Source organism: Oenanthe melanoleuca, chromosome 2, assembly GCF_029582105.1.
Source record: "Oenanthe melanoleuca isolate GR-GAL-2019-014 chromosome 2, OMel1.0, whole genome shotgun sequence".
Taxonomy (NCBI): domain Eukaryota; kingdom Metazoa; phylum Chordata; class Aves; order Passeriformes; family Muscicapidae; genus Oenanthe; species Oenanthe melanoleuca.
The window spans coordinates 97793900-97806806 of NC_079335.1; the positions used below are offsets into that span (position 1 = coordinate 97793900).

The following is a 12907-nucleotide window of genomic DNA, read 5'->3' on the forward strand; positions in this document are numbered from 1 at the left end:
ACACACACACACACACTTTCCAGCTCTGCCATTAATTGTAGCAGATGAAATACTCACCCATTTGGACAGCCTTCAAGACCTGGCCCTTTGCACCTGTAAAAACAAATGAATGTTACAAACATAGTAGCTCTGGCCTACATACTTCTGTAATTCCAACTAGGAACTACTGATTTGAAAGTTTGTGTTTCAGAGCAGTCCATGTGTTAGCATAGGAATTTATAATAGTTATACACTCCATTAAATATCAGTAAACAACCTTGCTCCAAAATCTTTTATCTAGAGAAACAGCTATGCTGCATATTTAGTTTAAAGAATGTTTTAAAACAACTTTTTAGCATGTGGTAGAAGTGGGGGAGGACATAGATACGCAAAATTCATAAATTCCCTGTTTCTGTGCAGAGCCTAGGGCTGACTGTGGAGGAGAACAGATGTAGCCTCCTCCTCCTACATGGACAGAAATACATGTGGAAACATATCATTGCAGATCCTCCAGTATAATACTTGTTTCCTAATAAAGTAAAGATTTCAATTTCCAGACTTTCTGTTACAGTGGAAAACTTGAATAGCAGATACATGGATTTCCATCAAAAAATGGGATTTGACAGCACTGTCTCGAGCTACAGTTTGTTGGCATGTGTCCATGGTATTTTTCCTTTAAAATCCAAAGTCTTATGTTACTGGTAATGTAAACAGGTTCAATTGTTATCCAGAGAGTCAGGGACTCTACTAGTAAGTAATTCACCCTCCATTTGAGTTTAAAATGACCAAAACTTTGGCAGTGCTGTGCAAAAAATAATACGGATGAAAACGGAGTGACTACGTTCACTTGATGGTCTAATGAGCGTGAGAGGCACAGTGCATTCCCCAAGTGCTGCTGGGCAATGAGATGTATGCTCTTCATGGGAATTGTGGTCTTTGTGGTGTCTACTGAAGAAGGAGAGCATTACTGAGGTGGTGACATCACCTCTGGAAAACAGAGCACAGGAAGGAGTAAAGTCCAGTTTGTGGTATCCGCTCCCTGCGCTGACTTAAAGAAAATGGATCATCCCAAATCAATTCCAGCGGAGGTCAAGTAGGGGATAATGAGTGAGCCCATGCCAGGAAAACTGCTCTGCAATCCCTCTCACTGAGAGGAGGAGCCGGAAAAATTTCAAAATGCCAGGTAGAGTTGCAGATCTTCTCTTGCTACTTGGCCTGGGTCTGGGGAAGGAAGAGATGAAGCAACTACTCATTTTATTGGGTTTTAGTTAGTTTGTTTGTTTGTTTTCATTACTCGGATCTTCCCTTGTGTATTTGCCTTGTTTCTGGGCCAACACAGTGTTCCAAGACCCAGCATCTGGAAGGTCTTGTAAGTTCACTGGGCTCCCATGCAAGAATGTGCATCCTGGTGTCCTGGACATACTGGAAGTGCTGTTCATACCGATTCCTGGATTCTGAGTCCTCAGCCTTGTTAGCTTTCCTACCAGCATACAGCTTCCTTTGTTTGCTCAGTTGTGTAACTAAGCACAGAGAGGCTGCACGTGCAGAGCAGAGCCACCAGCTTACTTATTATCATAGGAGGCAGATCTTGCCTTGGGCTTCTCTCTTCAGGTGCTCAATGAAAAACTGATCTAGGACTCCAGACCTCATGATCTACCTCCTGGATATTAATTTCTGTGTTCTGCAACAGAGCATGTGCAGTTGCCCTTGATAAGAATGTGAAATTGGAAGACTTCACCTAATTTCAGAATATGACTACTGTCCCTCGAAGTATCTCTCCCTCAAAATCCTGGTTTGCCACGCAACTTTAAGATGGCAAGTTCTCCATGCTCTTCCTAACAGCAAACAAAACTGGATAAGGGGATTGTAGCCACAGTCCGAGGAATGACTGACCACTTCTTCTCTTACACATCAAAGTAGAGGCAGGAGAACTATAGATTTTTATCAGTCCCCTTCCTTTTCCCACACAAATCCATCAATATCAAGTCTCGTAGGATAAAGTAAAAAGGTGTTTGGGAAGAAATAGAGAGATCAGCTTGTGCTTTTCAAATCCCATTTGGTTTTCTGATTGATTTCACAAGTCAGAGAAGAAACAAAGCCCGTAAGAATTATCCCTCCAGGACTATATATAACTATCTTTCTTAATATGGAATTTTATGATGACACCCTACATAAGTAACCTAGATTTTATGGAATCTAAATAATCACATTTTCCATTCCTGAGTAATTTTTCTTCTGCTTAGAGAAACCAAAATGACAAATGTGACCTTATGAAGTAACTCAAGATCTTATGGATAAACAAGATGAATATAACAGCAGTTGTAGTCTTTGATAAATTTCTCTACTTAATGGATAATTAGTTATGTTTATAGCTCCTGAAAACTAATTCATCCTGAACTACACATTTTACCCATCTATGTAAATATTACATGTCCCAGCGCAGACACAACTATTTATTTCCTATATCCATCATGATTTTAACAATTTTCTCTTGATCCATAGTTTCTAGTTTGATGTAATACAATCATGCATTATGTATCATGTTATGTTTGATGGCCTTTTTGAGGGCACTCACACTATAACAGCCTAAGTTACTTAACAATCATAAAAGAAATCGAAAACCATTTAAAAATATTTTTAAACTTTACAAAACTTTTACTTTGTCCTTTCTTTTTAAGTAACCTTCCAAGAGTGACAAAGGCATGGAGCACAGTGCTTCTGCAGCCTTCCCTCTCAGATGCCCTGGCCACTTTCTCATCTCTCCCAAAATCCCATAGCATTTAAAATGAAGACTGATGAGACACAGAGTGTTGATAGTAACTGTGGATGGAGGCAGGATGTGCCAGCCAGTGGAATTGGCTACAGCGGTGGCTTCTTCTCCTTGCTTATCCACCCCAGTGACTGTGCCTGAGTTTTATTTCCTGTACTCTGTGAGACTGGCAAGGGAAAATCAAATCCTTCAACACTGACTAGATTAATTAAGATGGTGAGTGTCTTTAATTGATGACCATATAAATGGGGTTTATATGTTCAAGGCTTTTGAGACGTTGCTTTCTTTATCATAACATATATTCTCAGCTGTACTAGAGGCAGGGCAAAAGGAAGCTTGTGTAAAAAATGCACAAGAGAATACAGGAGAATTGGGAGAGAAGGGGTCTTTTGGGCTAAGCAGAAGAAAGCATCCTTCATTCTATTTCCTAATGAAGGCTGAAAAATGGACTCAGCAATGAAAATGAGACTCAAAGGGATTCTTCGTGGCATTACAAAAGAAGCAATGTACAACCTACGCATACCTAAAGTGAAAAAATGAAATTCGTGACAAAACTCAGCTGGGAAGAGAAGCCTTTTACTTGAAGCTTCTTCAAATAAGGAAAACAGAGAGAGATCCTGGGAACCCTTGCATGACTACAGAAGTCAGCACACTTAATCATGCTGATAAGATTTTGTGGGCTCTAGCCGTGAAATTGGACAGGGACAGAAATGAAGTTGTTTCTTGTCATGCAGGAATCGCTGAGACTGTGGTTTCTAAGGATGCAAAAGCTTTGTGAGACAGATGTTTTCCACCCACTGCTGAACAGATCCATTCCCACAGCAAAAGGAGGGAAAGGCATGAAGAGAAATGGCATTGCTGATGGATTGCCTTCAGAGAGACAATGTTGTGCCTGACTGCACGTTCCCATATTACAACCCTGACACTGGCTCTCTACTCATCCATGGCCACAGATGTCCCATTTGTACAGCAAATATTGCAACACTACCTCCTTCTAGCTCTCTTGAGCCCTTCAGGGATACAGCCCATTTCATCTGCCACATTTGGGCATCAACTTGAATTGGGCTATTGAGCATGTTCACAATGGAACTGCTGCAAACTCAGCCCAGCTCTTTCATGTGAAAGATGAAATTGATACTCCTTTTTATGTTTTGCCTTAATAACACAGGACCAAACACACTGAGGCATATGTTGGGCAGCTCTCATTTTAAAAAAGTCTTTTTACTACAACATTATCTCCTGCCTGACTCTTGTGGCTCCCCCATCCACTCCTAAAGCAAGGCAGGAATTGACTTCTCTGATCAATTCTACTTGGGGAACTTGCTTGTGCACTAAGAGTCACTGTGTGAATTGTTTTACATCCCTGTCTGGCAAATTATGTTCTCCAAATCTGCATTCAAGTCTAGTGTTTGATCTCACTACCGAGACTGTAAAGTGAAAAAAAAAGCCTTGCTCAGATGTGGTTATTCATTACACTATTCCACTAATAAGCTGCATTTCCATGAGGCAAGTTAGAAGCAGGACATCAGACCACTGTGGCCAGTTTGTATCAGTAGGGACTACTGAGGTCATTAATAAAGAACAAACTTATTACAATCCCTTTTAATCTGAGAAAATTTCTTCTCGGGTTTGCAGTGGGAAGCCCTGATAAGTCTTGGCTGTGACTGTAGCAAAAGCAGAGGGCATCACTGTAAATTGTAGCAAATCCACCATGCTTTATAACTACCATCTGAAAACCATTGCACTGAATTTCACTATGAGCACTAAAAAGGTCTGTTACTCGTTGATTCCACCCTTCATCTCCTTTTTTCCAGGAAGGGGAATGGGCAGTTGGATTAGCTAATATACAATGTGATGGTTGGTCTGAGTATGCTACAACTCCTCTCTTGCAACACTTATTATGGGCATATTATGGAAAGATTTTGGATCAGAAAGACTCGCAGGGTAAAAAGCAGGGGCCTTTGAAGGAAAATACACCAAACATGGGCTGGCTTTTTGCTCTGAAAGCATCACAGTCCAATAATCAGCTCTCAAACCCTAAAACCTTTTCCTGTTCATCCCATGTCTTTTGCAGGTTGGAAATCAGGAGAGGAGACCATTATTACTCATAGGTTAAACAGATCGATTCACACCCTGTTACCGGTTGCAGTTTAAGTGCATCCCCAAATGAGGACAAAAATGACTTGTATAGATTGGATTTACTGTGATGCCTGTTAAAAAAAATCACACTCACAAGGGTTTAAACTCAGAAAAAGTTCTAGCATATGGAAGTTAGAAAAATAAGAAAATCACTGTGTTACCTCACTGGGATTTCCCTCCTGAAAGTTGAAAGGTGCAGAGAAAAATGGGCCCTGGGAACCCAGCATCCACCAGATGTCACTGATGTTCCTCTCAAAACCAGAGGACACAGCAACAAGCCAGGTGGGAAAAAAAGGTCCATAACTGGTGGGTGAGTCCTGTAAAATTATCTTTCCAAGTTATCAAACAAGCCTGTTTCAAACCCATTAAATAACCTTTTTTCTTTCCTTCTGCATAAAAACAAAGTACCTTTCCTACCTACAAAGTCTGCCATACTCTGCTTACATTAACTGTGTCCTCCTGACCTCTCTTGTTCCCCGCTAGTTCTTCTCAGTGGTTTGACATGGGACTGTCAGGAAGAGAAAGAGCTCGAGACAAGCTGTTTCTCTGTGTCTTTTCTTCCCCATCACCATTCAATCCCAGGTTTTACTCACCCCCGGGTGCAGTTGGGATGGCAGAGCTGGCAAACATTATTCCCATCGGCGTATTTCCAGACAAGGGTGTCATTCTCACCCAGAACACCTGCTGGGCAGGATTTCACACAGTGGGGGCCATCTATGAAATGGGCACACTTCATGCAATTGTCAGGGCCCTGCAGAGAGAAACAACTTGTTCTTAATGCCCTTATATCAGCCTATTCAGGAGGAAATTCAGAAGATAAATCTAAATGCCTTTCACTGCTGGAAGTTTTCAGCATTGTCTGGTTTTACTACCTTGCTACCTGATATTCTTGAAGTAATTGCACTTGTAGGATCGACCATACAAAAGACAGCTCCTGCTGCTTAAAGCTAATATTTTCTTGCATTACAATGTTGTTTCTTTTTTTCCTCTGCCTTGCCTAGTTGGAAAACTTGTGTTTTGCATTTTAAATGGGGAAGCATTTAATGACACCTTGATAAGGGGTTAGCTGAAGAGCAGACAGCTTGGTTGCTACCTGCTGCAATCTACTGTAACATAATGTAAAATAGTGGATATAGACTCCTGATACCACCCTGAAATACTGGAATCAAATCACTATTTTTCTGGATTCTCAGCACAGGTTTTTGCCTCTGTTAAGAAGAAGCATAAAATGATGAAGGCAACCCAAGGAGTCCATGTTGTTTTTTTTTTCCCCACTTTGAAAAGCACTAAGTCTGTACTTAGAGGCATTGCCTTCAACCATTTTTGGCAGAACTGTTTTTATTAAGACTGTAACAACACCATGAATGACCTAAATATTTTAAAGCAGGGGAACCAGCAATTGTGGATCAAATTCTACTATGGAGAAAAACCAGACCAGATTCACAGTACTGGTTGCAGTAGGGCAAAAGTAAGACACACTACAGGAAGATTATTTTAATCACTGTAATGTCTAAGGGCCAATATAATAGACTGATTACTACATGCTAGGCAAATATGGAACAGGGGGTAACTGCCTGAAGGAGTTTATAATGTAAATAACATCCTTGAAGTCATGTGCTAGGAGAGAGGATGGAAATGCTTCACAGTACTGAGCAGTGACTCTTCAAACTGATGATGGGTGTCCTTGTTTTGACAGGACAGGGTTAATTTCTGCAGTAGCCAGGAGGAGCATGGCTAGGACATGGAAGTTATTCTATAACCCGTCATGTCATTGCCAGGGGCAGGGGGATGGAGTTTCTTCTGGGGAGAAGGAGTTCCTTCTGGTTGAGCAAGCATGGTAGAGGGAACTGTGGGGTAATGCTGGTTCTGAGCAATTATGTGTGAATCCTTCACCTTTCTTGCACACTGTTATTAATCTTGTTGCTGTTACTGTTCCCTTACTTATCTCATTGCTGTTTCCAGTAAAGTGTTCTTATCTCAACCCATGATTTTCTCCTCTTATGCCTCCAATTCTCCTTTCCAGCATGCCACAAGGGAAAGGGGGGAAGGAGGGAGTGAGCAGCTTGTGGTTTGGAGAGTCTCAGTGGGAGTACTAAGTTGGGGAGTACCATTCCTAAACCACAACAATGGCTAAGGGTCAAATGCTCAGAGGCTGCTGGCGATGGCAAGAGGTGTTTAAAGAGCTGGGTTAAACAACACAGAGGTGGACCCGTGATGGAAGCAGGAGATTTGATCTCAAAAAAAAGAAAAACAGAGAGAATTGGACTTTTGCAATTAAGATCTGACTTTGATCTAACGTGTTGACACCAACTAGGAAGTTGAATGGTTACATGTTATTCAAATATTTGCCATATTTGCCAAAATAAGTATTTTTTTTCTGTAAAAATACATAAAATGTTAAAGACTCTACAATGTCTGTGACTGTGGATTACTTGTCAGAAAATAAAACTAGCATCCTGAGGTTTCCTGTTCTGCTCCCTTGCCCCAAGATCTTGACTTCTAACCACCCCCATTCTCTGCTTCACCACAAATAGGGTTAAAATGAGACCTCAGGATTATCTGAACATGGGAAACACATATTAATACTGAGGCTCAGGTTTGCTAAGATGAATCTGCTCTTACAGGTCCAGTGCAGGTTGCATTGTACATGGTGGAGTTTTGCACCAGGCACTCAGGGTGGCAGGGGAGGCACTTGGAGTCCTTTTCAAATTCTCTTGGCTCCCTGGAAAAAAGCCAACAAAAAAAGAGAAATAATTAAACCTCAGAAATAATAGCAAGTGATAAACTGAGGTCTTCTTTTCCAGAATTTTCCACATTAGATTGTGGTGATGGTACTGAGACTGGAAGAGGGACCCTCTTGGCTACACCAGTAGCACTTGCTCAGTGCAACCAGGAGGATGCAAGAGTAAGGGAAATTTGTTTGACAGTGAAACACATGGCACTCCAGATTGCACACTACAAATTAGTTTACTCTCCCTTTTCAGATAATGTCACAGAATACTCACAACCATTTCTAGAGGCTTTTAAATGGTAGTGATGCAAAGAGATCAGCAAAAACAGTTCAAGTGATTCCAGGGCTACAAATAATAATTAGGAAAGTTAAACAGCAAGGCACTGATAATTAAATTCATGTCCTCTCTACAACACACAATGAATCATTAAAATATGAAAGTTGGGAACAGATGGTTTTAATAGCAATAAAGCTGTTCCACTTCAAGTAATGGTGTTATTAATTAAACTAAATCTACCCATCATTTGACACAAAAAATGCCCCAATCTGCCCTTCAGGTTATAATAGCTGCTAGAGGGAATTCACTTTTAAAAAAAAAAGACAGCTGCTAAACTGCAAGCCACTAGAAAAATACAAACATCAGAGGCATTAGACAAGTACTTCCTTAATACTCAGGAGCTTTAAAGCTTTAAGTCAAGCTTTGTAATTTTGCTGCTAGACATGCCTTTTCCACCTACATCACCTGTTGAATTGACACACAAGGCAGCAATATTTTTTCCATGTTCTGAGTGAGGCTGAGGCAATAATTTTGCCTGAAATAGCTGCTCTCAGTGATTTTTGGATGAAAGTTCATTCTCCTTTGACTGCAACTTTGCAAACTGCAAGAGTGAGCTGCTCATCTGAAGAAATATAAGAGGAGGGAAGTCTACCAAGCAGTGAAGCCCTGGCTCTGGGGATGACTGAGCTCCCAGAGACTCTAAATGGTGCTGGCTCTCACCAGTGTACTTGACATGACAGTCACAGCTTGGGCTTTAAACTCCTTTCTTTCTTATGGGAAGGAAGCCTAAGGCTTAGCCTCCTTGGGCCTCCAGATAGTCTCCTTGTGGCCTTAAGAGGATATTTTCTTAGCAGTCACCCTTTCAGGAGCAAACTCCCGAGCAATACTGAATGAGGAAGGAAAGGTACCTTAGCTAGGTACTGTGTTCACACATCTCTGCAAAGCTGGTGAAACCCCATGCAACCACAGACCCAACTTCTTTCTTTCTTTCTATGTACAGCATATTTTAAAAACCAAAACCCCCATACCATCACCAAAACCTAAAGCACCCCTGGGACACCTTACCCTTGCAAGATGTTGCACTGTTTCACACATTCCTTCTGACGATCAAAAAACCTGCAGGAGAAGCAGTGGAAGGGCCCTGGGCCCCAGCAGCCTACGTCTGAGCACAGGGGGTCACAAACGTGCTTGGCAGCAGCTGAGACAGAAAGAGGGACAAGAAAAGACATGAATGTCAAGGCAAGAGAGGGGTCAAACTCTCCACTCTCACTCCATCTGACCAACCGGTTCCCAACCTGTTCCAAAACAAACAGGAATGGTTCTGGTAGAGTGGAAGAGGAGTAATCATGCTCCTCTAAATCCCAAAGCCTGAAACTGAGTGAATTCTGGCCATTCTAAATAAGAATGATCTCCTCTGTGACACCTTAACAGATGTATAATAAAGTTAAGTCAGGCTGAGGGAATTGGGGTTGCCCACTCTGGGGAAGAGACAGCTCTGGAGAAACATTGGGGCTTTTTTGTACTTGAAGGGCACTTATAATAACTTTTTGATAAGGCGTGTAGTGACAGAACAAGGGGAAATGCTTTCAAACTGACAGAGTGGATAGATTTATGGATACAATGAAGACAATGCATGGTGAGACACTGGCATGAGTTGCATAGGGAATTGGTGGATGCCTAATCCCTCTAAATTCAAGGTCAGATTGGATGGTGCTCCGAGCAACCTGGTCTAGATCACAGTCCCCAGCAGGAGGGTTGGCCTACTTGGCCTTTAAAGGTCCCTTCTCACCCACACCCTTCTACCATATTTCTATGACAAATCTCTAAAATACAACAAATCCATATTCCTCAGAAAGAAATAATTAGATTTTTGCCCAGGGACCACAGCAGCTAATAGCAGTATGGTTGAACACCAGCTTCGACCTTGTGAAAAAAGGCCAGTGTTATGAGTTAGCTTTTGTGTCCTTCAACTGACTTGGCTTCACTATGTTCAAAGCAGTGAAGAAGCTCCTGATTTGCTGGACACCATAAAGTTCACATTTTGGTGGGAAGAAAAAAAAATCCCACTCTTCCCTCACCACTTTCATTAAAGCAGTATCACTGATGAATTTTGTAGCTAGAGGAACATGGAGAAAAAAGCCTTGCTTGAATCGTGAAAATGCAAGCTTACTCTTGAATTTCAGCATGAGCTTTAATGGTGAGTAGGAATGCAGCACTCACTTACCACACTCATTTTTATCTCTATTCTGTAAAATCTTCGTTTTCTGGCTCTCAGTTGCAAACAGGCTGTGCCAGTCCATGGTGTCAGCATAGCAGAGGTTCTTATTCCTCATAATGGCAACATCTCCATCACTTATTTCCTTGAGGGAGCGCAGCCCTAGGGACTGTATTTTCAAGTTAACAACAGCAAGGGAATACTGGCCACTAAAATGGAGATGGAAAAATAGAAAAAAAAATGCAAGAAAGGTAATTAGCAAGCAAGATTTACTCAGCATGTTTTTCTTCTGTCAAATGCATCCTGCTGTGAACTGCATTTTCTTCAAGTGAGATTCTACTCAGCCCTCTAAACTTAATGCCTTGTACATGACATGCCTATTATGTAACAACTGTAATACTCACATCTGGGCTTTTTTTTTTGAAAGGGCTTTTTAAGCTAAAACTGTCAGGACACACATGATCTGACACGTAAATGATGTGGAACAATGGTTGCAGGTAAAACAGCTATTATTTTGTGCTTGTTCACCAAGTCATTCTTCCTCTTGGGGCAAGCCAGGAGGGCACTGGAAGCATTGCTGATGTCTGCACTGCTTGGCAGCCTCCATCCACGACTGCCCAGCTACCTCAAATCCCACAGTGTGTCTGATGACATTGTGACTTACCCCAGACTGTAAAGAGCACTTTGTGTCGTGTCTGTGCTTCCAGGATGAAGTGGGAGACCCTGGTCCTGAAAGCAGGCTCAGGGCAGCCCTCCATACATGGCACAGAGCTGAGTGTCTTTACTCCCAGGGCATGTTATTTATGCTACAGAGATGGTGCTCTACTCCTTGCAGGGTTTGCATGAGTTTTGAGACACCTGAGTCTCGCACTGGTTGCAACTCTGGTGTGCTCAGACAAGAGCAGCTCAAAACAGGGTTTCTCTTAGAGTGGCTGTGGCACATGATTTACTTACTGTTGCTTTGTTCTGCCCCGTATAATCTCCAGATTTTCAAAAGCATAGAGATCAGTAGCATTCTCAGGCCAGGCTTGAATCAACAAAAAACCTGAAAGAGGAAAAGAAGATTAAAAAAATGATTATAATGGAAATAAGCTCACTCTTAGTACTGTAGCAAATCCTGCACCAGGAGAAGGCACTTGTACTTTCCCTATGCTTATCTGAAAGATCTCAAAGTCTAACATGACATTTTAGGGAGCAAGGAGATATTTTTAAGCACTGTTTTATAAACAGTTTACTTCCTAGCCCACCATGAGGGCTTAGGAGCGTAAGAGAGCATGTCGATGAGCTGCACATCCTGCCACACCGAGTCACCAGCAACTATGGCTCTTGCCAGGAGATACCCTGGCTGAGAGGCTGCAGACTCTGGGTCTGAGGGAGAAAGGCAGCACTCCATCTCATTTCTCAGCTCAGGGAAGAAGAAAACTGAAAATTGGGAACAGAGCAGAATAGCTACTTGTAGTGGATTTTTTGAGGCCAGCAGAATTCCCCACTCAGCTGAGGTGTTTGGGAGGAAGGGGAGAATTTGGAAAATTGCAGGCTGCCATATGAAGCTCTGCAGTTAGTCACTGCTACCCTCAAGGGAACCACACAGGTGAGAGAGAAAAAAAAGGAGAACTGGAGTCGTTTCTGTAGACCCAGCCCCGATGCTACATTCATTTCATAATGGGCTGAACACAATTACTTTTAATTGATACTTGGTGCAAGACAGTGGCTGAGTGCTCTGCTGGCAGCTTTGTGCTCATGGAGACACATTCACCCCAAGGAAGAGCCCTTCAGTCTGGAGAGGGTGTCTCCATAAGGATGACGCAAGCCACTGAGCACGCTTCCCTAAGGAGCTGCTGAAAGGTTTTCCACAAATAGAAACACACTTGGCTTTTTTTAGCTGGAGTGGCACGCCTCTGCATCACCACACGCTTCTTGGGTGGCTGAGGATCTCCACTGCTTTTACTCTTCTCTAGGGCTGACAGCTCAGCAAAAGGGATGTTCTGGCCAAACCACACACCTTGGATGGAAGACCAAGTATGGGTTATGTGGGCGTAATGCTGGCAAGGTGCTGCTGACCACCTCGGTTAAGAGTGACCCTTGTTAAGCTCAGAGACAAGAAACACTTTGCATGCACTTCTCTTCATGTGCTTAAAAAATTTCCCTCCTCCCCATTTGTGTTTTTGGTAGTATCAGTCAAAAAACACCTCAGCTTAAATTCACTGCTAACCTGATATTTCTTTGACTGTTTTGAAGACATCCAACTTCTTGGGATCCAAAGGTAGGGTCTTCGTAAAGGCATCACTGAAACAGAATGAGAAATTGGGAAAAGGACAGCTTAGTCTGGATTTTCCCTAGCCCTTTTCTTTCAAGGCTTGGTGGCCAGTAGATAACTCACCCTAGAAATGCAACTGGGAGAATGCTGACATCCCCATTGATCTTGGTACAGTTTTTGAAGGAGTCGATATTTGTGGCATTTATGGAGAGAATCCCTTTAAGTTCACCTATTCCGATGCCATTGCACACTGTTAAAGGAGAGATACAAAAGTTAGGGGGGACAAAAGTGAAGCCCACTCACATGGCAGGGTAGAAACATGGAGGTGCCACAAGCTCAGAAAGAATTCCCCTATGATCAAACCTACAACTCTAAGATAATTTTCATAAATCTTTTGCCTATTTTTATTTTTCAGAAAGTGCCACAGGATAATTGCTTCATGCTTGCCTAGCAGTGCAGCTCTGGTCTGAGCATCTCTGCACACAGGCTCTGGCACATTCCCTTCTCTCTTTGTCCCATTTCTGTTCCCTTTGATGAGA

At 42.2% G+C, this 12907-nt stretch overlaps 2 protein-coding genes across 3 annotated transcripts in view; one reads left to right on the top strand and one right to left on the bottom strand.

The window, feature by feature from the left end:
• Positions 1-12907, bottom strand: part of EGFR (epidermal growth factor receptor) — a 155579-nt gene that overhangs the window by 26674 nt on the left and 115998 nt on the right. For both annotated transcript variants that reach the window (XM_056483105.1, XM_056483104.1), the window contains exons 9-16: positions 12492-12618; positions 12324-12397; positions 11066-11156; positions 10121-10320; positions 8962-9094; positions 7511-7610; positions 5482-5639; positions 58-93 (exon numbers count right to left, since the gene is read on the bottom strand). In XM_056483105.1, the coding sequence (XP_056339080.1) occupies positions 58-93; positions 5482-5639; positions 7511-7610; positions 8962-9094; positions 10121-10320; positions 11066-11156; positions 12324-12397; positions 12492-12618 (919 nt within the window). The remainder of the gene's footprint in view (positions 1-57; positions 94-5481; positions 5640-7510; positions 7611-8961; positions 9095-10120; positions 10321-11065; positions 11157-12323; positions 12398-12491; positions 12619-12907) is intronic.
• LOC130248810 (uncharacterized) overlaps positions 1-12907 on the top strand; it is a 134822-nt gene that overhangs the window by 1326 nt on the left and 120589 nt on the right. The window lies entirely within an intron of this gene.